The 24,895-nt window shown below is 42.0% G+C and overlaps 1 protein-coding gene across 1 annotated transcript in view; it reads left to right on the top strand.

Annotated features, from left to right (window-relative positions):
• The first annotated feature begins 1,956 nt into the window (after positions 1–1,956).
• Positions 1,957–24,895, top strand: part of LOC126175091 (transcription factor kayak) — a 112,081-nt gene continuing 89,142 nt past the window's right edge. The window contains exon 1 of the mRNA XM_049921645.1: positions 1,957–2,106. Within this exon, the coding sequence (XP_049777602.1) occupies positions 1,987–2,106 (120 nt within the window). The 5' untranslated portion in view covers positions 1,957–1,986. The remainder of the gene's footprint in view (positions 2,107–24,895) is intronic.

Genomic DNA, 24,895 nt, shown 5'->3' with positions numbered 1-24,895 from the left:
TTTTGCCGTGTCTTTCTCTTGTTTTTTTAGGTTAAAATCAATTTTCGTAGCACAAGTGTAGTGTTCATCAAAGAGAAGTCTGCATCTCACCTTCCCTCAAAAACGGAAGATGGGAAGTTCGTCCATAAAAAGGCCTCTTGTGAGAACTGATCACTTATTTAACGAGTGATAACGAGTTTCTTTTCAAGAATTAAGAATCACGTGGAATGCACTCAACAGTTATCGTTCCATTCACAAGTTTACGACGAATAACAGAAACAAAATATTTATCTGGAGTAGCTCTGTTGTAGATAAAAAGTACTATCCTAACGTAAAACAGTTTGTAAATCGATTTATTTAACAAATTCGTGGAAAAGAAATGCCTCGTTCATTGCAACAATTTTTGCAACTTAAACTATAATGGCTATTCTGCTGCAATAAATCGTTTAAACTTTTATTAATTCCAGATAATTAATTTCAGCATTTTATTTGAAAAATATGCAATTTTAATTCTAAAGTATGTCAGAATATGTCTTTTTAAGCTAAACCATGTTAATAGTTTTAATTTATCGGATTATACAGTTTTTTATAATTGCGACACGTCCATTTTTCTCGTGTCGTCAGTGGGTGCGAAACTGTTTTTAAATCCACTTGATTTTTACTGTTTTATCGTTCACTATCAGCATTTTATCTGAAAAACATACAATGTAATTTTGAAACACGTCAGATAACGCTTTCTACGCTAAATAGTGGTAACAGTTTTAATAAGTCGGATTGCACAGTTTTTATAATTACGGCACGCCCATTTTCCTCTTGACGCCATTGTGCACGAAATTTTTAAATCTAATTGACTCTTACTGTTTCTATCCTTTGATGTTGCTCATCTACAGTTAACGTAAGACGTATATTCTTTCTGTACTTGTACAGTACACACTGTCTCTCGTCTTCTGTTATACAAAAAAGTCTATATAACCATCATGCTACGTATTAGCATTTGGCAGTTTCAGATACAGTTGATAAAGGCCTAATATAAGTGCCGAAACCGATCGTGTGGACTTAATGAAGTTCTAATTAAGCAATTGGAGCGGTTTTTCGTTAATTAACAGGTTAATTTGCTTCACAGATGCAGGTAACATTTAACTCTGAGCTTTCCTGTCGACAGTCGTGTCTGTGGTTCGCACAGCATCAGCGTGGTCTCGATTTCGGACGACTCCAAATACGTACGTACGACGAAGGTCGGGTTGTGTCTGGTGCGCCCAGCCAACACGTGGTGGCTGCTGAATCAGCCTCCAGTCTGATTCGTGATTCAGTCAGTCCTCTCAAAGGCACAGCTGCTAGCGGAGGCGTGGCCAAGCGCTGTCGCGCTATGCACGACTCCAACGGCTCGCGATTTTGTGCTTGTCACCACAAACACCGCACCTGTTTATCAATAATCGCGCGCGTTGCTCGCATGCCGGTGAGTCAGCGGCCGCCGCTCGATAGGCACTCGCAAGCGCGTTATGTCGAGGAACACGTATGTAACAAGTGTAGCACCGCACTAAGCGAGGCCGCTACGAAATTCCTGAGCGATGAGTAACGCAGGATTCGGTCCCGTGATGGCATAGCACAGTACGCCCATTTCCGGCAACCCCGATGCGTCATCGCATGCGGCTTTCACCTACGTTCGCCGAAGGAGGGGTAGGGGCCGTCGGGCGACTTCGGCTCCGCTCGGCAGACACCGGCGGCGTTCGGCCGATGTCGTCACGCCCACGTGACGGCTGCGAGTGAGCTCAGCGACCTAAAAATAGCGGAGGGTGGCTATGACATCATTACTCGGGAGTCTTTGTACGGAGCGGGTCGGGAGGTAGAGAGAGAGTGAGGGCTTCCCCCGTCGGGCAAAGGCAACACCGTAGACAGTGAGTCATCCAAGAGCTGGCGACGCCAGTGGCAGCAGGTGGAAGCTCTGGATAGGGGGACTCGCTCCGACAACGAAAAGCTTTTGACGCAGCCTCACGGCGTAGCGTAGCGATGTACTCGGCAGGCAATTCCGTGCATTCCAGTGACTCTGACAGCCAGGATTCGCGGCTATCGACAACAGATTTCTTCATGCCGGTCGCCAACGGAGGAGATGTCATCACTCCAACTACGGTGAGTACTTTTTAAAATAACTTACAACAAAGAAAAGGAACAGGAGTGCCGTCAAACTGACAGATGCAAAGCCGCTTTGCTCCAAGCTAGCGCTCACATGACATATACCCGTGTTACGTAATGCCAATCACGTGTTTCTATCACGTCTTTCTATCTTCGTAGGTATTATCCCTACACAGCTGGCAGAATGACCCTGGTAACGTAACAAATGTAATAACTAAAAAAATATTATCCCTCTGCTTGATTAGCAGACACTATCCATTTCCTCCAAATACCCTGCTGTTTACTGAGTTCAGTCAACCTGCTTGTTACATAAAGAAATCATGTTTTTTATTGGAGCAGATATGTGTCAGTTCTTAAGGCTTAGTATAACCACATTTGCCATCGGTAAAACCGACTTAACAAAACAATGTATTCTACAGCTAATGATATTTATGTCAACAGTAGATCGTTACTATGAAGATTAATATTCGTATGATAGCAGAGTTACATTTCGCATCATTTATTGAAACATGTGTTCCTGCAGAAAACAACTGTCGATTTCGTCATCGAAATCTGTCCTCTCGAAACAAGGACTGCCAGACCTTCACTTTACCAGAGGTTAGGTGTGCTTGAAAATTATATGTAATTGCATAGTACATGTTCGCCTTTAGCCACAAAGGAAATAGTACTTCTTAAGGGCAAGTTGTCTGTATTTATTGCGGAAAACTCTCTGCAGCTTGTTTATCGCGCAGCGTTACTTATTTCATGCGGCGCTACTTGTATCAGAATAGATGCACATGTCAGTGGCAACTCCTTGTTTTCCACATTGACATAACATGTTAACGTGTGTGTATATTACTAATTGGTTACTGTTTGGTATTTAAAGAAGGTAACCTGCTTTAGATTCGCAAAATCGCTGTGTAGTCTGTCACAATCTCTATGTAGTCTGTTACAATCTCCTTTTGCGCTATTCTCGTTTCTTTGAATTGATATCTCGCTTTACAACAAAGGGATACATCAGGCGCATGTGTGTATAAATTAACTGCATTTTCGTGTTGTTTAGTTTCTGTTGTGCTGAATGGATACCTAATCACAGTATATTTTGTATCTGTCAGTGTGGTAGCTGAATTTGTTAGTTTGTTGCACACACCAGTGCCGACGACGCAGGTTTTCTTTGTTTTGGTAGTAATCGAAAGAACTAATTTGCTTTTGTGAAGATTCTTATGACAATATAAATATCGCGCGCGCGAGCCGCAATAGTTTTCTTACATTTGCCGTCTCAAGCGCTGAAAAATTGATGAATGTAGTAAGAATATTTGATTTCGCTACATGTGTCAAGCTCTAGTCAGTCTCCGTATGGCTCAGAGATGCAACCGGGTAGTTATTATATTTTATCGGCTGAATTATTAATACTGCCGTTGCCCCATCGAGAATTTGTTCTTTATATAAATATGAGCGCGACGTCTTGCGCCCAAACCATCACGTCATCAATGTCAATTAGATAAATACAAACGTTAAAAGTACAGCTACGACGCCACAGCGTTAAACTACTGGAAGATGGTCAAAGCCCGACACATATCATTGCAAAACAAGTGTCTGCTTGCTTTATTTCATTTGATTGTAGCCATCGCAGTGGTCCCCGATCTCGTCATCAGTACGAGTAAAATAATGCTAAAGAAAAATTCGTATCTTTCGCTTTCAAACTGTCTAAAGGAATAGATGTGAGGGGCTAAGAACTGAAACAGTAAAAGATTATTTTCTTTGTAGTTATGTAGAATTTTACTGTCGGAATAAATCTCACTAGAGTAGAGGAATAGGACGCTGAACCAGCTGACCTGCTGCGGTCTGTGCGTACTTACTACAGAATAGTCCACTCGGGGGTTATGAGAGTAACTGGAGCAGTGCGGTGCCGGTGTAATAGGAGCGGAGCGTACCTCGAGCGGCGCGTGGGGTGAGCTGTGAGGGTCGCGGCAGAGGCAGAGGCAGGATGCAGCCGGCGTCGCGTCGGCGGCCGGCGCAATATCGATCCCACCGTGTTGCAACGCCGGCTGGCGGCAAATGCTTGTTAAAGTGTCTGCCGCTAAGGGGGCGAAGCTCACAAGGGAGCCCCGCGGCGTTCTCGGAGGGTAAACCGTGCAGGTGACGCCGTTCAATCACGCTGACCGGGTCATCGATGAGCCCCCAGAGAGACTGCACGTAACAGACCTGAGACAAGACGCTCCATTCATTCTTCACATCGGTTGAGATCGATAGCGATCCAGGAGCGCTGTACGTATCGAACAAATCATCGACTTTACTCTCTATACACGTGAACAAATAGGCTGTAGAACACAGCGGGCTTTAAATTTTTCGTCTGGGGCGTATTGGCCCCAGAAGTAAATTAAGACTAGTTCACATACCTGGTTCTGGCGAAGGTTTTCGGGAAGTTTTCTTTGGGTGTAAGTCAATTGCCGGAACCAAAAATCCGCTCCAAAGTATTACCAATTCCATTCAGCTTATCCATTATGGATGTTTTGAACCAGCGGCTATTTATTCATTACAAATACAGAAAATTACGGCCAGTCTGTTTCTGAAATACTTACTGTTTCCATAAACTGGATTTCGAACCTTCCTAGATTCGTCTTCAAACAGCGTGATGCTGGGTGCTGGCTCTGTGACAAGGATCTCGATCATCATCTAATAAATCGCCATAAGTAATGTAAATAAGGCGATATGTATCCAAAACTAACTTCTGTACTCGCTGCGACACTATGGCTGGCTTTGTAACTACTATCCATTCAGCAGCTTACGTTGTGATATGGCCTGCTTTGTAATTATCAATTCAGCTTATGTTGTGATGGAGTGTTGGTTGCACATCACACACTTTTCATTGGATATGAATATGTTTGCTGCTTATTACGAAACTTTGCCAGCATTTTCGACCATAGAATATTTATGGTCGAAGGCCAGCATCCATCATGTGCTGTTTGTTACAAAGATCTTCCCACGAAGACATAAAATACTTTGCTCAGAGACTTTATTTGTTTGTTGTTTGCATGTAATACAGCCGATGTGTAGGTAAATACTTTGATTAGAACTGATGTTAATGTGAATGACACTGTGGATCGCGGAATATTAAATTCCCTAACGACCTCCGAAATGAAATATCCCGTACGTCTAGCTCCAACAACCATACAGCGTTCAGTCTGTTAATTCCCGTGTTGCGGCCCTAATCACTTCGCAAACCTTTTCACACAAATCACCTGAGTACAAATGGCAGTTCCGCCAATGCACTGTCCTTTAATCGCTTGCGTAAGCGCTACTAAGGTCATCTGTATAGGTGTGTATCGCTATCCCTTAACTTTGGTCACATCAGTGTACAGAGCTGCAGTTCTCTGTCAATATTATAACTTTATTTTATTTTGTTTTATTTTTGAGCATTCGCGTTAATGCCAGTTCTGATCAAAGAATTTGCCTACACATTGTATTATATGCAAACAAAAGACAAATAATGTCTCCGAGCAAAGTCTGTTATATCTTTCTCCGAAGATCTTTAACAAACATCAGTTGTACAGCACATGCTGGTTGCTGGCAAAGTTTCTTAATAATCGGTAAGTGTATTCATAACCAATGAAAAGTGAGTGATATGTAACCAACAGTCCACCACAAAGTAAGCTGCTAAATGTATAGTAATTACAAAGGCGGCCATACCTGCCGCAGTAAGTACAGAAATCAGTTTAGGATACAAATCGCCATATGAACATTAGTTACGGCGATGCAATTAAGCGTGTTCCATTTTATCACAGAGCCAGCACCCAGTTCACGACATGAAACAGTCATGTAACCTCTTGTGCACCATCTGACGATCATCCAGTTTATGTAATAAACCAGTGTATCAAAAAAGTGACTGGTCACAATTTTTTGTATTTATATGGCCGTTTGAGTCTCCTCATGCTCCGCTACCAGTTCGCCTGGTATTTAGGTTCCGACGACTGACTCCACAGTAGTCAGAATGCGAACAGTTCACTCTAGCTTTTGGGGGTAGACAATGAAAAGAACAAAAAAAAAGGCACGTGTAATCAAATTTTACAGTGCGTCACTTCGAACCATCACAGTAAAATGCACTGGCAAACTCCAGCTGAACCACAAGTTGTAATACACACTGAAATTATATGTGCTCTCAAATACAGAGAAAGAACCCACCGAAAGTTGGTTAAATTGGGATTAGACTTGAATTAGAGCACACTGCATTGCATATTATGACCATCTTTAGAACAGGCATTTACATCGCAAAGAACACTCAGCAGCAGTACGAAAGAGACGTTAACAAAAAAACTATAGACGCAAACTTGAACTGTGTAGATTTTGATTCATTTCTATGGATTCACAAGAAATCGCAATATCTGCCTCCTTACTCTTCTCGCTTAGCTGATTGTAATGCCTTAAATAATTCCATGTCGCCTGCAACTTTTTATTTTCGCACAGTGCCTGCAATTTTTTATTTTCGCGCAGTCACAAAATTTCGACATTTGGCCTCTCTCAAGGTCCCTGTTAGCAAGAATTTTGCTACAAAAACACCCTGTTAAATCTTCAGCACATCGTTTTCAGTTAAAAACAGCGTGTAAACAAAACTTATATTAAGGTATATGCAGTAACTTACGACACATATTCATTGTATGCTTTTTGTTTATCAAATCCCTACAGCGGCAAATATTAAGTTACTGGTCTGATGTTAGTGTTTGACATGAGGCATGCCACTTAGCTTTGTAAAAACTTCGTAAAGCCAAAATTGCATAAGAATTCCTTTAACTACAGACAATACATTTCGACGGAATTTCACTGTCGCCTTAAGTCTTCAAAAATTTTTGTTATAAAATTATTCATTGTGAGTTGGTCCTCACGCCTAGTTGTCATGTAGGTAAAATGTAGCGCATTATATAAAGGTTTGTCATTAATAAAATATTTAAAATAAAAAAGCACCTTGTGCACATGGTCATGCCCATATATGTAGCGCTCGACAGACGCTTGTTGCACCATAAAAAACGCAGTACACAGTAAAATGTATAGTAGGTAGCACTTCTGTTTACATTAGCCGGACAACTGCAGTTGTACTTTATATGTTGTATAAGGTGAACCTTCAATAATTAGCTAACGTAAACGTAAACAGATGTACTACTGTGCATTTTATTATGTACTTTCTTTTTTATAACGTAACAATCATCTGCTAAGCGCTACATATGTGGCAAGGAGCTTTCTGACTTTTAAAAGTTTTATTTGTGACAGACCTTCATGTAATGTTTTAAATGTTATCTACATGACAGTTTGGCATGAGGGCTATCTCAAAATGAACACATTTTATAACAGAAATATTTGAAGACCTGAAGATGACAGCAAAAGTATGTCGTAACGGGCTGTTTGTAAAAAAAATAAAATAAAAGAAATGTTATACGATCTTGGCTTTAGAAAAATCTTGCCGAGTAGAAATTTCTGATTTCCCAACATGAGAAAATTCAGTCACTTAGCTTTGTACTTCAAAATGCAAATGCCATATGCTAAAACACTCCAACTAACACGAATAGTGTTAAGATGTTAAAACCACAATATAGCAAAACAGATAGTTGTATTAGAGTATGCAGGCGTCATTCATTTTTGGAAATTCGTGGTTGTGTGGCCGAGGTCACCGAGAGTCATTTTATTCTTATTGTTTTTATGCGAAGTGTACGGCACAGGCAGCAAAATCATTTCGCAGCCAACTTGCAATGAATGTTGACCAACTTTTAAGTCTATCCAGCAGTCTACCACGAATAAACTTTAGCATATGAGCCTTGCTACGTGGGAATCCAAACGATCGAACAATGTTGAAGGATACATCACTCAGGAGTACCGATATAGCAATAGATTTCCTTCGCAGACACTAACGTTCTCTTTATAGTTCGACGTGCATATTGGATCTCCCTACAGCAGATTAAACTAGTGTTTATTACGAAATAGATTCGCGTTCTGCGACTACGCGTTGACCTTAGCTGTTTGCGACACATGAAAATTTGTGCCTGACCGTGACTCTAACCCGGATTTCCCGCTTATTGCGAACGGTAGCCTTTACCACCCCGCGCCGGCTACCAGAGCACGCCTCCGAGGACCGATCCAAACTTCCACATGTCACGTAGTCCCTACTCCTATGCTCGCACAATTCGTAATTCCGCATAGGGAGACGAATATTATATCATGTTAGCCCGTCGAGGCATGGATATACATCGTTGACGTCTACAATTTCTGCATGCATGTCCTAAAGACATTGTATTGTGAATATGCATACACTGTAAAACGTAGACATTGTAACCATCATTAAACTAGACTTGTTCCGGATTGTAGGAAAACAATACAAGACACATGTCACTACCAGTGTAATCGAATACTAGTGTACCTGTCTTACTTGTTGCAATTTTGTCATATGATGACATGGTGGAGACCGTGGCTGTTGTTTGAAGACAAATGTTGATGGTGTTAGGACAGCAACCAGCCACAAATTTACTTTCAGTTCCTTTATTCAAAGGATACCGTTACCGGTTTCGAATCGTTGTGATTCATCCTAAGACGGTTTACACGCTTTCTTTATGACATATGGTGTGTTATTACAGATTAATTGTCCTAAAATCTAAATAATACATAATTATAAACACGCCACACACAGATGGTTGCGTTACAGAATTTCGTTGCATGTGACTTACGTGAAACGTCGGTTTCGAGTGCTTGTTTTGGTAACATTCGTCCAACAGATGTAAAAGCACTCCCACTGCATCCTCGTTGTTGCACACGTAAATAGTTCTCACTGAACACTTTAGATTTGTCGCTGTGATCATTTCTACCACGTATGTATCAAAACATGTGGTGCGTGGTAGAAATGATCTCAGCGACAAATCCAAAGTGTTCAGTGAGAACTATTTACGTGTGCAACAACGAGGACGCAGTGGGAATGCTTTTACATCTGTTGGAAGAACGTTATGAAAACAAACACTCGAAACCGACGTTTCACGTAAGTCACATGCAACGAAATTCTGTAACGCAACCATCTGTGTGTGGCGTGTTTATAATTATGTATTATTTATATTTTAGGACAATTAATCTGTAATAACACAGCACATGTCATAAAGAAAGCGTGTAAACCGTCTGAGGGTGAACCACAATAATTCGAAACCGGTAACGGTATCCTTTGAATAAAGGAGCTGAAAGTAAATTTGTGGCTGGTTGCTGTCCTAACACCATCAACATTTATCTTACTTGTATATGGACCACTCGTCTATCCACCTTTAAGGTAAGTTTCTATATGTATTTTGTGTACGTAGTGCTGTATTCCGTACTGAACTGTTTGATTATACTTCTTCCTAAAACGACGACAGTTAAAATGTGTTGCCCTTTTTGAGATACTTGAATTACCCACTAAACTGGGAAACTTTGAACGTAAATTGAATTTCTGGTAAAAGCCTGTTTCGCCGACACGGATTCTAAGAGCTAGCCACAAACTTAATTTTTTTGTATTTAAAAATTTCCTTGTAAGGATATATTTCAGGATCTATGAGTGGAAGATGATGGCACAGTCTACTCAGAATAGCTCTTAACATCACATGGATCGGAACTACGGAGAGAGGAAAGTAACAGGGCCCATGGAAGAACTAAGCATAGGCGGAGTAAATCAGACAAAAGGGACAAGATAGGACCGCTAGCTCTTTGTCTAAAGAGTCGAGTTGAAGGACAAACAGTAAACTGGGCGTTTATCGCAGCTGCATGCCTGAGAACTGACAAACTTGTTTGTGTTTGTCTAGCATTTATCTCAGCAGAGATAACATTAGGGATGCCCGGTACGAGTACAGAAAATTTTACAAGATACTGGAAGTGTGCAGGAAGGGGAAGGATACGTATAAACTTTTATGTATTAAGGGAAAAATTCAGGCTTTTCTATCAAACGCGATGGTCTCTCTCGAACAAGACAGACACCACGTAGCTGACGATATTTTTGCTGGTAAAGGCTATTAATCGCAGCCGAACCATTCTTCTAGTTCTCGTATGGTTCTTTTTTCCTCATTCTGTTCTAGCTACGCAATGCCGTCCTGTTGACGCGAACTTGATAAATCTAGATATTCAGGTATTCGCGATAAATCTGGATATTGAGGTATTCGCGGCGGTCGGATGAAATAAATTTCGTGGATGATGCATTTCTTCTGGACAGAAGACATAGCGTTAATAAAAAAAATGAACACAGCTTCTCAAAAACAGACATTTGAAATGTGTTATCGTCGTTCTAGTATGGTGAACCCCGTAAGCCAAGATAGGTGCAAGTCGAAATATGGTTGCCAGATTATTATCTGGAAACGAGTTAACCCTACCAAAATATTCATGCTTGATCTGGGACAACGAGGAAAAAAATAATACATTTTTGTTTGTGAATACCAAATTTTTTATGCATATTTTTGTTCAATAATGTGTAGCCGTATATAAATAGAATTCTGAAGTATCGAATAAATGTGGTTACGAAATTTGTTATGTGTTGTTGTGCTCTTTATAAACTATTACCTCTGAATAAAGTACGTGTGGCTTGTTTGAAAAGACTTCGAAAATTCCAAAGAAGGCCTGCTCGTTTCGTATTACCGCGAAGCAAGGAAGTGTGTGTGTGTGTGTGTGTGTGTGTGTGTGTGTGTGTGTGTGTGTGACGCGATAAGAGAATTTGGCTGCCAATCATTAAAACAAAGGCATTTTTCTCTGCGCTGAAGTCTTCTCACGTAATTTCAATCTATTTCAACTTCCAACCTTCACCTCCGAATGCCAAAATGTTACGTAGGGGGAAGGAATTGTCATCGTAATAAAATAAGACATCAGGGCTTGCACGGCCAGTTTTAGGTGCTATATGAGAGTGGAAATAGAATGAAAATGATCGTGTGGCATTGATGGCCGGGAGGCCCCAACCGAGGAAATTCGGCCTCAGGGTGCAAGTCTTATTTCAGGTGACACAACACACAGTCCACGAGCGGAGAAAATCTCCAACCCGTCTGGGAATCTAGCCTCTTTTTTGTAACCATATATATTTATTTAAATTATTAACAACAATACATTTTAAGTATTTCTTTCTATTAAGCAGTTGGTTAACATTGCTGTCGTTTTATAGTTTCTCGTTTTTATATGCTTTTCCTTTTTGATTTTCCCATATTGTTCTTCCTCGAACCCGTTTTCATGGCCATTTGTCGTCTTTTTGTTGATAAACCATTGTAGGACAGGCATAATAACGTTCATCTAGCGTCAAGATATCATTGATTATTGAGTTCAGATTTTGTGTGTGTGATGCACTTTATGATGCCATAGACAGCTTGTGTATGCTGGTTTGATTTTTTTTCGTTAGTCAGCAATGTTAGGACAATATGAGAGAAAACATCAGCATGACAGATGGAGCAAAAGTGGAAGAAAATTCTACACGTAGTACAAACTGAAGGGTAAATTGAAAAACAATATCATGTGATATAAGAAGCAGAGAGGCGAGTGTGAGTAAACAATATACAAATTTTGTAAACATAATAAACGAAGCCGCATGGTAGTCAAACACGTTACCATTGTCATTCTCAATGGAGAGAAGCCTTCCGAAGTAAGAGCGATTTCAGGTGTGCCGCAGGGGAGTGTCGTAGGACTGTTGCTATTGACAATATACATAAATGACCTTGTGCATAACATCGGAAGTTCACTGAGGCTTTTTGCGGATGATGCTGTAGTATATCGAGAGGTTGTAGCAGTGGAAAATTGTGCTGAAATGCAGGAGGCTCTGCAACGAATTGACAATGGTGCAGAGAATGGCAATTGAATCTCAATGTAGACAAGTGTAATGTGCTGCGAGTACATAGAAAGAAAGATCCTTTATCCTTTATCATTTAGCTGCAATATAGCAGGTCAGCAACTGGAAGCAGTTAATTCCATAAATTATCTGGGAGTAGCCATTAGGAGTGATTTAAAATGGAATGACCATATAAAATTAATCGTCGGTAAAGCAGATGCCAGACCGAGATTCATTGGAAGAATCCTAAGGAAATGCAATCCGAAAACATAGGAAGTAGGTTACAGTACACTTCTTCGCCCTCTGCTTGAATACTGCTCACCGGTGTGGGGTCCGTACCAGATAGTGTTGATAGAAGAGATAGAGAAGATCCAACGGAGAGCTGCGCGCTTCTTTACAGGATCATTAAGTAATTGGAAAACGTTATGGAGATGATAGATAAGCTCCAGTGGAAGACTCTGCAAGAGAGACGCTCAGTAGCTCGGTACGGGCTTTTGTTGAAGTTTCGATAACATACCTTCAGCGAGGAGTCAAGCAGTATATTGCTCCCTCCTACATATATCTCGCGAAAAGACCATGAGGATAAAATCAGAGATATTAGAGCCCACACAGAGGCATACCGACAATGTCTCTTTCCACGAACAATACGAGACTGGAATAGAAGGGAGAACCGATAGAGGTACTCAAGGTACCCTCCACAGCTCACCGTCAAGTGGTTTGCGGAGTGTGGATGTAGATGTAGATGAAGCCAAGCCGGCTGACAAGAGAGAGGAACAGTTGAGAAATGTTGGTAGAATTAAACTTAAGTGCGAATACCAGAATACTCATGTGAATGCAGATGTAGAATTGGATAACTGCTACGGAGTTCAAAAACATTATCACGCATAGAATACTATGACACTGGTACTATGGAGAACTGTGTGTAACTAAATAATCTTGTTCCCCGATATATATGCACGAATTAATTTAAAGTCAGGCATGGCGGTCAATGACCTCCATTTAACGCGTTCAAACCTGCGAAGGGACCGTCTGAAACTTTTCAGACAGCTGGGTGTAGGGTTGTGAACGCGGCTGGCCTTCAATGGGGGAAGCAGGGCGGCAGTGGGTTGTTTACTCCTGCTGCAGTATCGATTGGCGGGGGGCGCCATTCACGTGCAGCGAGGGTGCCACCCCCGTACAGTCGCTGACAGCGGAGCAGATAGCCGCGTGCAGTCAGCCGCGGCCAGCAAGCTTCTGTTTCCAGTTTTAATAGAATTGTGAAGGACTACAACTACAAACAGCTTAAGGAATGTAGAGCATACTGTAGAGGCTACATCCTCTAGTAAGCAAACTTCTGCAAGTCACTTCTAGAAGTTACTTCTGCAACCTGTCTGACACTGAAACACCGCCACCTTGATTACTTCAGCAAGTACCGTCGACTTCCAGAAGTACCGGGTGGATTAATGAAAGTACTGTAATTATCGTACGGCAGCGAAACTTTGTACATATTCCAATGCATTAATGCGGAACCAATTTACGCTGGAAAATATTAGTTCCAATTTTGTAGATGCCACCGATTGCTGATCTGGCGCTGTGAATACCAGAACGACCTAAAGGGATATTTCCATGTGTAATGAATTAGAAACAGGATGTGAGCAATAAAAGGTCAGACAAGTGGGAAAGGCACAATGCTCATTTTATTATTAACCGCCGCTGACACTCTTCGTCAATATGAACATCGGAGACGTCGACGAGATGCTGTAAAGAGCCAGATTTGCATTGGTGGCCAAAATTTGGACTAACTTTTGTTGCAGAATAAAGTGGTTTCACATTAACACTTTAGCCTCTCTACCAATTTTCACTGCCATACGATAATTACGGTCCACACTAGATGTCTGTGAGTAGCTGCACTGTAATTATAATCACCTGGTACACACAGGGTTTCACAAATATATTACCAAATTTTCAGGAAATGTAACTTACCTATAGAGGAAAAACTGCGTTAGATGAACATGTGTCCGTAAACTCTTCATTTCCATGTTAGAGCTCATTTTCTCTTCATAATCGCATTAATCACGGAAACACACAGAAGCAGAACATATCAGCATTGCCTGAAACGTTTTTTTAAATGAAATGTGCGAAATAACTTTTGCTGCTCAACGCTTGTATCGGGAAATATTTCCTAAACAAGATTGCACCGACAGGAGGACGTCTGAAGAAAATGATCGTCGTCTTAGGGTGTATGGGACCTTTAAGCCTACTACTCGCGACTATGGGAAGACCCAGAAAAACGAGGTCATGCCAACTGGAGGAGCAACTTCGTGCAGTTGACGACGATCCTAATGTCAGCGTAAGACAATCGGCTGCAACAAGTAATGTTGACCTCATGAATGTCTGGAGAGTGCCACATGAGAACCCGCTGTGCTGTACCATGTACAGCATGGGCCGCCAAGATTTCGACCTGCAGGCCACAGCGCTCAGCCTCGCCGCACATTTTCCCCATCGCCACGCCACGCTGCCTGAGCGCGAGGACGGGGGAGAGGGAGAAAATATGAACGAGCGGCATTTAAATGGCTATCCAGTGGCACTGCATACGACTTGGTTTTCTGTTTCACATTTCTCAACAACATAGGTCGCAAACAAAACATATTTTCAGTATTATTTAATTTATTTTTGGCGCGCTGAAGACAATATAAATTTTTATCTGGTACATCTGTCGGCGTACGAACAGACATATTCACAGATTATCGCACTCAGGTTGCCACATACATGTGACTTATTTAGTTTCATAATCGAAAAGAGATTTTCACACGAATATGTGGAACGAAATATTGTAGCACTTTTGCTAACTCATGATGGAGCCTAAAAATTCTACATGTGGAAAGAAATGTAGACCTCCAGGACAGTTTCACCGTAAAAGTATCTGCCATTAAAACGGAAACTACCTTGCAGGTTAATCATTCACACCTTCACATGCACGGAGGCGCTTTAAACTGAAATAGCAAACGATCTCGAATACAGCTCGAAAACAGACGTGACACTGGCAGTGTGCTCGAAACGTTTAAGAAAGTCTTTGTAATTCTTCCAGGGCCACAATGAATTCTTCAAACTTTGCGTTTTATTTAAAAGCAGTAAGCTTCGGGAAGTGGACGATGTTTTTTGTCAGAATGTGTTCCTTCTATAATGCGTCTTTCTTTTTCTCAGTGTCTTACTATGGCCAGTGTGCTATGAAGTCCAACTAAAATGCGACGCCACCAGTCCACTTCGGATGATCAAATTTTCGTTCCTGAACACGTTATTCCTTCACAAACTCAACAAGAGCTAGTTTTAAATCGAAAAATAGTTCCTTGAGTGAATCAATATAATTTTGTATCCCGCCTGGAAGGCGGTGCGTGGATGTACTCCTGTAAACTGAAGGGTAAGCTGAATGTAGGAAGCGAGTAGGAGCAGGTGAGGTAAAAATCTCTCGGTGCAGCTTTTAAGGTAAAAGTGATTTTACTATCTCACAACAATAGTGACTTGAATACCTAACTTTGCACTGAGGAGCACGTAGGTGCGAAGCCGGATGTATCAAAGCTCACAGAAGATAAACATGCAAAATCCGTAGTGGCTCGCCCACTATGAGATAGAAACAATGTTGCTTGGTCGTCTACTCAGAATCAAATGGGGAGAATCTGGAGCGGCGCTCATAGAGCTGCACAGCGCCGGCTAGAGGGCACTGTCGTCGGTGTCTGTCGTAGTGCCAACCTAAGAACTTGAACCTACGCCGTGGCATCGTAGTTATCAATACCACATATAATATACAATGTACTCGTCGTCCAATTCCGTCAAAAACCGTTGCAGCTGACAGTGGAATAATGCGTGAGACTTTAGAAATTTCACTGTTCGTACCTACAATTTCTTCATATGCCGCACGCCCGTAAATTTGGTGCAAAGTGCTTCTTAATATACGGAACAATAAATTCCGTCTGTCGATCGTTGTAATTTGTTGCTGTATCATTGTCAACTAAATCTTTAAATTCTTTCTGTATGGTATTGTAATATCGTTTCACAGCAAATTTGCTGTATCCATTGCAGTAAACAGGACTGACATCACGTGTCTGCCGAACTGAAGATAGCTGTACCGACCGAAACAAATGCCACACCGCAGTACTGCAGGAAAAATCGCGCTGTGCCGAGTAGTTCTGTGCAGGAACGAGAGACAGACAGTGTCCGGCCCTGGTGTACAGCGTGTGCAGGCACAATGAGCCTTTGATTTTCCTGCACTGGTTCGTTTCTACGAATGGTTCGGTCAGCAATGTGTCTACCCTCACTTTAGTGCAAATGAGCTAACCACGGACGAGGTGAAGTTTCAAAAAAGGTAAGTAATCTGTTGAAGAGTTGTAGAAACTGAGGTGCAAAATGAAACTAAAACGTTTCCAGGCAGATTTCCATATAACTTCCTTTTTCTGCGTGTGAGGAATGTTTCCTGAAAGTCTGGCCACAGTCTTTTGTTACACGCCATGTAGCCACGTGCAAACAGATCTTAGTAACGATGCATTGTGCACAAAGTGAGGGGCAGAACCCCGTTGATATATACACTACTAGCCATTAAAATTGCTACACCACGAAGATGACGTGCTACAGACGCGAAATTTAACCGACAGGAAGAAAGATGCTGTGATATGCAAATGATTAGCTTTTCAGAGCATTCACACAAGGTTGGCGCCGGTGGCGACACCTACAACGTGGTGACATGAGATAAGTTTCCAACCGATTCCTCATACACAAACAGTAGTTGACCGCCGTTGCCTGGTGAAACGTTGTCATGTCTCGCGTAAGGAGGAGAAATGTGTACCATCAAGTTTCCTACTTTGATAAAGGTCGGATTGTAGCCTATCGCGATTGCGGTTTGACGTATCGCGACATTGCTGCTCGCGTTGGTCGAGATCCAATGACTGTTAGCAGAATATGGAACCGGTGGGTTCAGGAGGGTAATACGGAACGACGTGCTGGATCCCAACGGCCTCGTATCACTAGCAGTCGAGATGACAGGCATCTTATCCGCATGGCTGTAACGGATCGTGCAGCCACGTCTCGATCCGTGAGTCAACAGATGGCGACGTTTTCAAGACAACAACCATCTGCACGAACAGTTCGACGACGTTTGCAGCAGCATGGAATATCAGCTCAGAGACCATGGCTGCGGTTACCCTTGACGCCGCATCACAGACAGGAGCGCCTGCGATGGTGTACTCGACGACGAACCTGGGTGCACAAATGGCAAAACGTCATTTTTTCGGATGAATCCAGGTTCTGTTTACAGCATCATGATGGTTCAAATGGCTCTGAGCACTATGGGACTTAACTGCTGTGGTCATCAGTCCCCTAGAACTTAGAACTAATTAAACCTAACTAACCTAAGGACATCACACACATCCATGCCCGAGGCAGGATTCGAACCTGCGACCGTAGTAGTCCCGCGGTTCCGGACTGCGCGCCTAGAACCACAAGACCACCGCGGCCGGCAGCATCATGATGGTCGCATCCGTGTTTGCCGACATCGCGGTGAACGCACATTGTAAGCATGTATTCGTCATCGCCACACTGGCGTATCTCCCGGCGTAATGGTATGGGGTCCACTGGTTACACGTCTCGGTCATCTCTTGTTCGTATTGACGGCACTTTGAACAGTGGACGTTACATTTTAGATGTGTTACGACCCGTGGCTCTACCCTTCATTCGATCCCTGCGAAACCCTACATTTCAGCAGGATAATGCACGACCGCATGTTGCAGGTCCTGTACGGGCCTTTCTGGGTACAGAAAATGTTCGACTGCTGCTCTGGCTAGCACATTCTCCAGATCTCTCACCAATTGAAAACGTCTGGTCAATGGTGGCCGAGCAACTGGCTCGTCACAATACGCCAGTCACTACTCTTGATGAACTGTGGTATCGTGTTGAAGCAGCATGGGCACCTGTACCTGTACACGCCATCCAAGCTCTGTTTGACTCAGTGCTCAGGCGTATCATGGCCGTTATTACGGCCAGAGGTGGTTGTTCTGGGTACTTTTTCTCAGGATCTATGCACCCAAATTAGGTGAAAATGTAATCGCATGTCAGTTCTAGTATAATATATTTGTCCAATGAATACCCGTTTGTCATCTGCATTTCTTCTTGGTGTAGCAATTTTAATGGCCAGTCGTGTACTTGGTGCCCCTGACAAATCGACAGTAGCGCAGCGTGCGGCGCGGTGGGGAAACCCACGCTAGCACGCCCCTACAGCCGCAGCCGGCACGCTATGCTATGCTCTGCCCCTCCGCTGGGGAGCAGATGCACGTGACTGGGCTGCTCGCCTCGTGCTACGTCACGATACGTACGCGTAACTCGGCAGCTGGCGCTACTGCTTTGTTTTGCGGGTCACTATAGGCGCTCTTTAAATACTTTTCATTCCCCAATACAAGAGCTAGAGCGAGCTGTTCAAGTTTAGGCGGATTGCAGCGTCGAGGACTTGGCAGCCAAATGCCAGATGTGCTCAGTGGGGTAGAGGGAGCCCCAACTGAATACTTGCGGCAGGAGTACCAGCATCTGCCTTACAATCAAAGAAAACCTGCTGTATACCTTGGTCAGAACAAGGGGATGGAACTTCTTTAATTCTGGGACGATATGTCGCTTAGAATGTGGTATTTGTTGACGTTTATTGCTACCTTCGACACTCACAGTAGACTTCAAAAATTGCTCAAAGTTCTAATTATAGATTTCATTTCACTCGATAAGTAATTGAGGAATTTTTGATAATCGTGTAAATTTTAGAGCAGGAATCATTACTTTTATATTGAGTACTTTTCGCTGCAGATTACCTGAATCCATTGCTTTCTTGCATAACAATGAATTCCTTAGCAAATTTCGCAAACAAACTTCGTGAAATAAAAAGATCCGCCATAGATATACTCATAAATTTTCTTCTTTTATTCGTTCTAACTCCGTCGTCAGGCCACGAGTGCCGTGGATGCGGATAAAAGGGGCGTGGGATCAGCACACCGCTCTCCCGGTCGTTATGACGGTATTCTTGACCGAAGCCGCTACTATTCGGTCGAGTAGCTCCTCAGTTGGCATCACGAGGCTGAGTGCACCCCGAAAAATGGCAACAGCGCATGGCGGCCCGGATGGTCACCCATCAAGGGCCGACCACGCCCGACAGCGCTTAACTTCGGTGATCTCACGGCAACCGGTGTATCCACCGCGGCAAGGCCGTTGCATTCGTTGTGACACTAAGTCTAACTACTAACTTGAACAAAGTGACAACTAAATCAGACCTGTACGACTGTACATCGGCCTTGCATCGACTAGGTAAAATCGTAACAATTCATGATGATAAATACATTATTAAAACTGGTGTTTTTACAATGTTGTCATGAAAAAATAAACATACTCGAAAATTTAAAAAGCGACGCTGTATTTTACAATAACGGGAAAAATTTTTGACACAGATTTTCTTCTGTAAAGTAGTCCGTGCTTTATACAAAATTTCGTAAAACATGTATTGTAAACAAATAGTACCAAAAAATTCAGGTTTCTACCAAAGTTACTTAATTATTTTAATTACTAACATTTACGCATGTTTCATCTCTAAACACATTTTTTTTTCACTCAGCAAATTACGTCGTGCGTTGTTCTACATTAGTAAACTGTACAGATTTTGTTCAAGCTGAGGTTCTGGGAATTTCTAAACGATAATTCCATACAAAAAATAACAGCGTTTCATAACTGAGTTGTTATTCTTCTAGATCTAACAATTCTGGAGATAAGCTCGTAACTATGCTGCTTCAAATTACTGAGATTCGTTCAAAATGGTTCAAATGGCTCTGAGCACTATGGGACTTAACTTCTGAGGCACTTAGAACTATTTAAACCTAACTAACCTAAGGACATCACACACATCCGTGCCCGAGGCAGGATTCGAACCTGCGACCGTAGCGTTCGCGCGGTTCCAGACTGTAGCGCCTAGAGCCGCTCAGCCGCTCGGCCACTCCGGCCGGCACTGAGATTCGTAATATCTTTTTAAAGGCATGATGTATTTAGTCAATATGCACATGATCTTCAATTCTCACAAATAATATTAAATAATAATGTGAAATGAAGTCCTATACATAACTACCCCCCCATGAACCATGGACCTTGCCGTTGGTGGGGAGGCTTGCGTGCCTCAGCGATACAGATAGCCGTACCGTAGGTACAACCACAACGGAGGGGTATCTGTTGAGAGGCCAGACAAACGTGTGGTTCCTGAAGAGGGGCAGCAGCCTTTTCAGTAGTTGCAGGGGCAACAGTCTGGATGGTTGACTGATCTGGCCTTGTAACAATAACCAAAACGGCCTTGCTGTGCTGGTACTGCGAACGGCTGAAAGCAAGGGGAAACTACGGCCGTAATTTTTCCCGAGGGCATGCAGCTTTACTGTATGATTAAATGATGATGGCGTCTTCTTGGGTAAAATATTCCGGAGGTAAAATAGTCCCCCATTCGGATCTCCGGGCGGGGACGACTCAAGAGGATGTCGTTGAAAGAAAACTGGCGTTCTACGGATCGGAGCGTGGAATGTCAGATCCCTTAATCGGGCAGGTAGGTTAGAAAATTTAAAAAGGGAAATGGATAGGTTAAAGTTAGATATAGTGGGAATTAGTGAAGTTCGGTGGCAGGAGGAACAAGACTTCTGGTCAGGTGACTACAGGGTTATAAACACAAAGTCAAATAGGGGTAATGCAGGAGTAGGTTTAATAATGAATAGGAAAATAGGAATGCGGGTAAGTTACTACAAACAGCATAGTGAACGCATTGTTGTGGCCAAGATAGATACGAAGCCCACATCTACTACAGTAGTACAAGTTTATATGCCAACTAGCTCTGCAGATGACGAAGAAATTGAAGAAATGTATGATGAAATAAAAGAAATTATTCAGATTGTGAAGGGAGACGAAAATTTAATAGTCATGGGTGACTGGAATTCGAGTGTAGGAAAAGGGAGAGAAGGAAACATAGTAGGTGAATATGGATTGGGGCTAAGAAATGAAAGAGGAAGCCGCCTGGTAGAATTTTGCACAGAGCACAACTTAATCATAGCTAACACTTGGTTTAAGAATCATGATAGAAGGTTGTATACATGGAAGAACCCTGGAGATACTAAAAGGTATCAGATAGATTATATAATGGTAAGACAGAGATTTAGGAACCAGGTTTTAAATTGTAAGACATTTCCAGGGGCAGATGTGGACTCTGACCACAATCTATTGGTTATGACCTGTAGATTAAAACTGAAGAAACTGCAAAAAGGTGGGAATTTAAGGAGATGGGACCTGGATAAACTGAAAGAACCAGAGGTTGTACAGAGTTTCAGGGAGAGCATAAGGGAACAATTGACAGGAATGGGGGAAAGAAATACAGTAGAAGAAGAATGGGTAGCTTTGAGGGATGAAGTAGTGAAGGCAGCAGAGGATCAAGTAGGTAAAAAGAAGAGGGCTAGTAGAAATCCTTGGGTAACAGAAGAAATATTGAATTTAATTGATGAAAGGAGAAAATATAAAAATGCAGTAAATGAAGCAGGCAAAAAGGAATACAAACGTCTCAAAAATGAGATCGACAGGAAGTGCAGAATGGCTAAGCAGGGATGGCTAGAGGACAAATGTAAGGATGTAGAGGCTTATCTCACTAGGGGTAAGATAGATACTGCCTACAGGAAAATTAAAGAGACCTTTGGAGATAAGAGAACCACTTGTATGAACATCAAGAGCTCAGATGGAAATCCAGTTCTAAGCAAAGAAGGCAAAGCAGAAAGGTGGAAGGAGTATATAGAGGGTCTATACAAGGGCGATGTACTTGAGGACAATATTATGGAAATGGAAGAGGATGTAGATTAAGATGAAATGGGAGATACGATACTGCGTGAAGAGTTTGACAGAGCACTGAAAGACCTGAGTCGAAACAAGGCCCCCGGAGTAGACAACATTCCAGTAGAACTACTGACGGCCTTGGGAGAGCCAGTCCTGACAAAACTCTACCATCTGGTGAGCAAGATGTATGAAACAGGCGAAATACCCTCAGACTTCAAGAAGAATATAATCATTCCAATCCCAAAGAAAGCAGGTGTTGACAGATGTGAAAATTACCGAACAATCAGTTTAATAAGCCACAGCTGCAAAATACTAACACGAATTCTTTACAGACGAATGGAAAAACTAGTAGAAGCTGACCTCGGGGAAGATCAGTTTGGATTCCGTAGAAATACTGGAACACGTGAGGCAATACTGACCTTAACGACTAATCTTAGAAGAAAGATTAAGGAAAGGCAAACCTACGTTTGTAGCATTTGTAGACTTAGAGAAAGCTTTTGACAATGTTGACTGGAATACTCTCTTTCAAATTCTAAAGGTGGCAGGGGTAAAATACAGGGAGCGAAAGGCTATTTACAATTTGTACAGAAACCAGATGGCAGTTACAAGAGTCGAGGGGCATGAGAGGGAAGCAGCGGTTGGGAAGGGAGTGAGACAGGGTTGTAGCCTCTCCCCAATGTTATTCAATCTGTATATTGAGGAAGCAATAAAGGAAACAAAAGAAAAATTTGGAGTAGGTATTAAAATCCATGGAGAAGAAATAAAAACTTTGAGGTTCGCCGATGACATTGTAATTCTGTCAGAGACAGCAAAGGACTTGGAAGAGCAGTTGAACGGAATGGATGGTGTCTTGAAGGGAGGATATAAGATGAACATCAACAAAAGCAAAACGAGGATAATGGAATGTAGTCGAATTAAGTCGGGTGATGCTGAGGGAATTAGATTAGGAAATGAGACACTAAAAGTAGTAAAGGAGTTTTGCTATTTGGGGAGCAAAATAACTGATGATGGTCGAAGTAAAGAGGATATAAAATGTAGACTGGCAATGGCAAGGAAAGCGTTTCTGAAGAAGAGAAATTTGTTAACATCGAGTATAGATTTAAGTGTCAGGAAGTCATTTCTGAAAGTATTTGTATGGAGTGTAGCCATGTATGGAAGTGAAACATGGACGGTAAATAGTTTGGACAAGAAGAGAATAGAAGCTTTCGAAATGTGGTGCTACAGAAGAATGCTGAAGATTAGATGGGTAGATCACATAACTAATGAGGAAGTATTGAATAGGATTAGGGAGAAGAGAAGTTTGTGGCACAACTTGACCAGAAGGAGGGATCGGTTGGTAGGACATGTTCTGAGGCATCAAGGGATCACCAATTTAGTATTGGAAGGCAGCGTGGAGGGTAAAAATCGTAGGGGGAGACCAAGAGATGAATATACTAAGCAGATTCAGAAGGATGTAGGTTGCAGTAGCTACTGAGAGATGAAGAAGCTTGCACAGGATAGAGTAGCGTGGAGAGCTGCATCAAACCAGTCTCAGGACTGTAGACAACAACAACAACAATACATAACTAAGACCGTACATCCCATACTCCTCTGTGAAATCCAACGCTATTACACTGAGGTGCAATAGTCATGGGGTACCTCCTAGTATCGTGTCGCATCTCCTTTTGCCCGCTATAGTGCAGCAACTCGACGTAGCATGGGCTCAACATGTATTTATAAGTCCTCTGCAGAAATATGAAGCAGCGCTATAGCCGTCCAGAATCACGAAAGTATTTTGTGCACCAACTGACCTCTCGATAATGTCCCATAAATATTCGATGGGATTCATGTCTGGGATGCGGATGACGAAATCATTCGCTCGAATTGTCCAAAATGTTCTTTAAACCAATCCGAACAATTGTGGCCCGGTGACATGGCGAACTGTCATCTGAAACGGTCGGCTCTGGAATTTATCGTACAAGTTAAAGGACTGGGGTAATTATTATTATGAAAAAGTTTCCCAGTACGTCATGGAAAATGAAAGTACTGATTATTATGCAATTTCGTGTCTGACAAGAGAAACGTTCAGTGACAGCAGACCCGGGCAAAAAGCATAGATAAATGAAATTAATTATGTAAATCATGCATTTACGTAATTGTGAGTGTACCGTCTATTAATATCGTGAGCCACTATACATCAAGCCATTGAAGCGACTGCCGACATCATTGTTCGAAGGTAATTGACCGATCAACCAATCATGATTTTTAGAAGAAAAATGTACATAAGGAATGGAAAGAAACGATCGACAGCTCAGTCTCAGGGTGGTTCTGGTTAGCAATGTTGAATAGGTAACGAAAGAAAGTGTAGTGCCCCAGCAGTCAAATATGTAAAAATGCCCTATCTTGGAATAGAATCTGACAAATTAGCAAGACTATTCAAAAACACAGAAGTAAAAATCAGCTTTAGCACCAACAACAACCTAAGTAGGAAGCTTATTCACAATATAAAACCACCAGATACAAGACTTGATGCATCTGGCATTTACAAAATTACCTGCAGCCAATGTAATAAGTATTATATCGACCAAACAGGCAGACGTTTCAGAACCCGATTCAAAGAACATTTAGATTACTACAGGCTTGATAAATGTAACAAATCAGCAGTAGCAACTCACATTAAAGACGTAGGCCACACTTTGAAAATCGAAGACAACCTCGACATTTTACACAAAGTAGGAAAAAGTAAAAGAACGGATATGATGGAAGAAATGGAAATTTTCATACATAACACAAAGCATGAAGATAACTTTCTTAATGAAAGAACAGAATTCAAAAACTCAAAATTCTTCAACAATCTTAAGCCAGTTCTAATTCAATAGATTCAAGATATGTCAATGTAAAGAACTGACTACAAATCTGTCGGTACCAATAATATCGATACAAAACCTCGATAATCGATACAGACTCACATGCTACAGTCCGTCATCTTATGTTGTGTGTATAATATCGAAGTAATTTGCGCACTGAATTACGTTGGCAATCAGTGATAAAATATAATGTGCAATAGTGTAATGTCAATTAACACCTCCGCCATTACACCAGTGATGCAAGTGAAGCAGGAAGATGATGAAATTGTAAGTGATCAACTGTCATATAAAAGCCTTTCACGCTGCGGTCGCAGGTTCGAATCCTGCC

This window comes from Schistocerca cancellata, chromosome 1 (assembly GCF_023864275.1).
Source record: "Schistocerca cancellata isolate TAMUIC-IGC-003103 chromosome 1, iqSchCanc2.1, whole genome shotgun sequence".
In the NCBI taxonomy this organism is placed as follows: domain Eukaryota; kingdom Metazoa; phylum Arthropoda; class Insecta; order Orthoptera; family Acrididae; genus Schistocerca; species Schistocerca cancellata.
The sequence above is the reverse complement of the archived record's forward strand: the minus strand, read 5'-3'. Positions and strand labels throughout refer to the sequence as shown.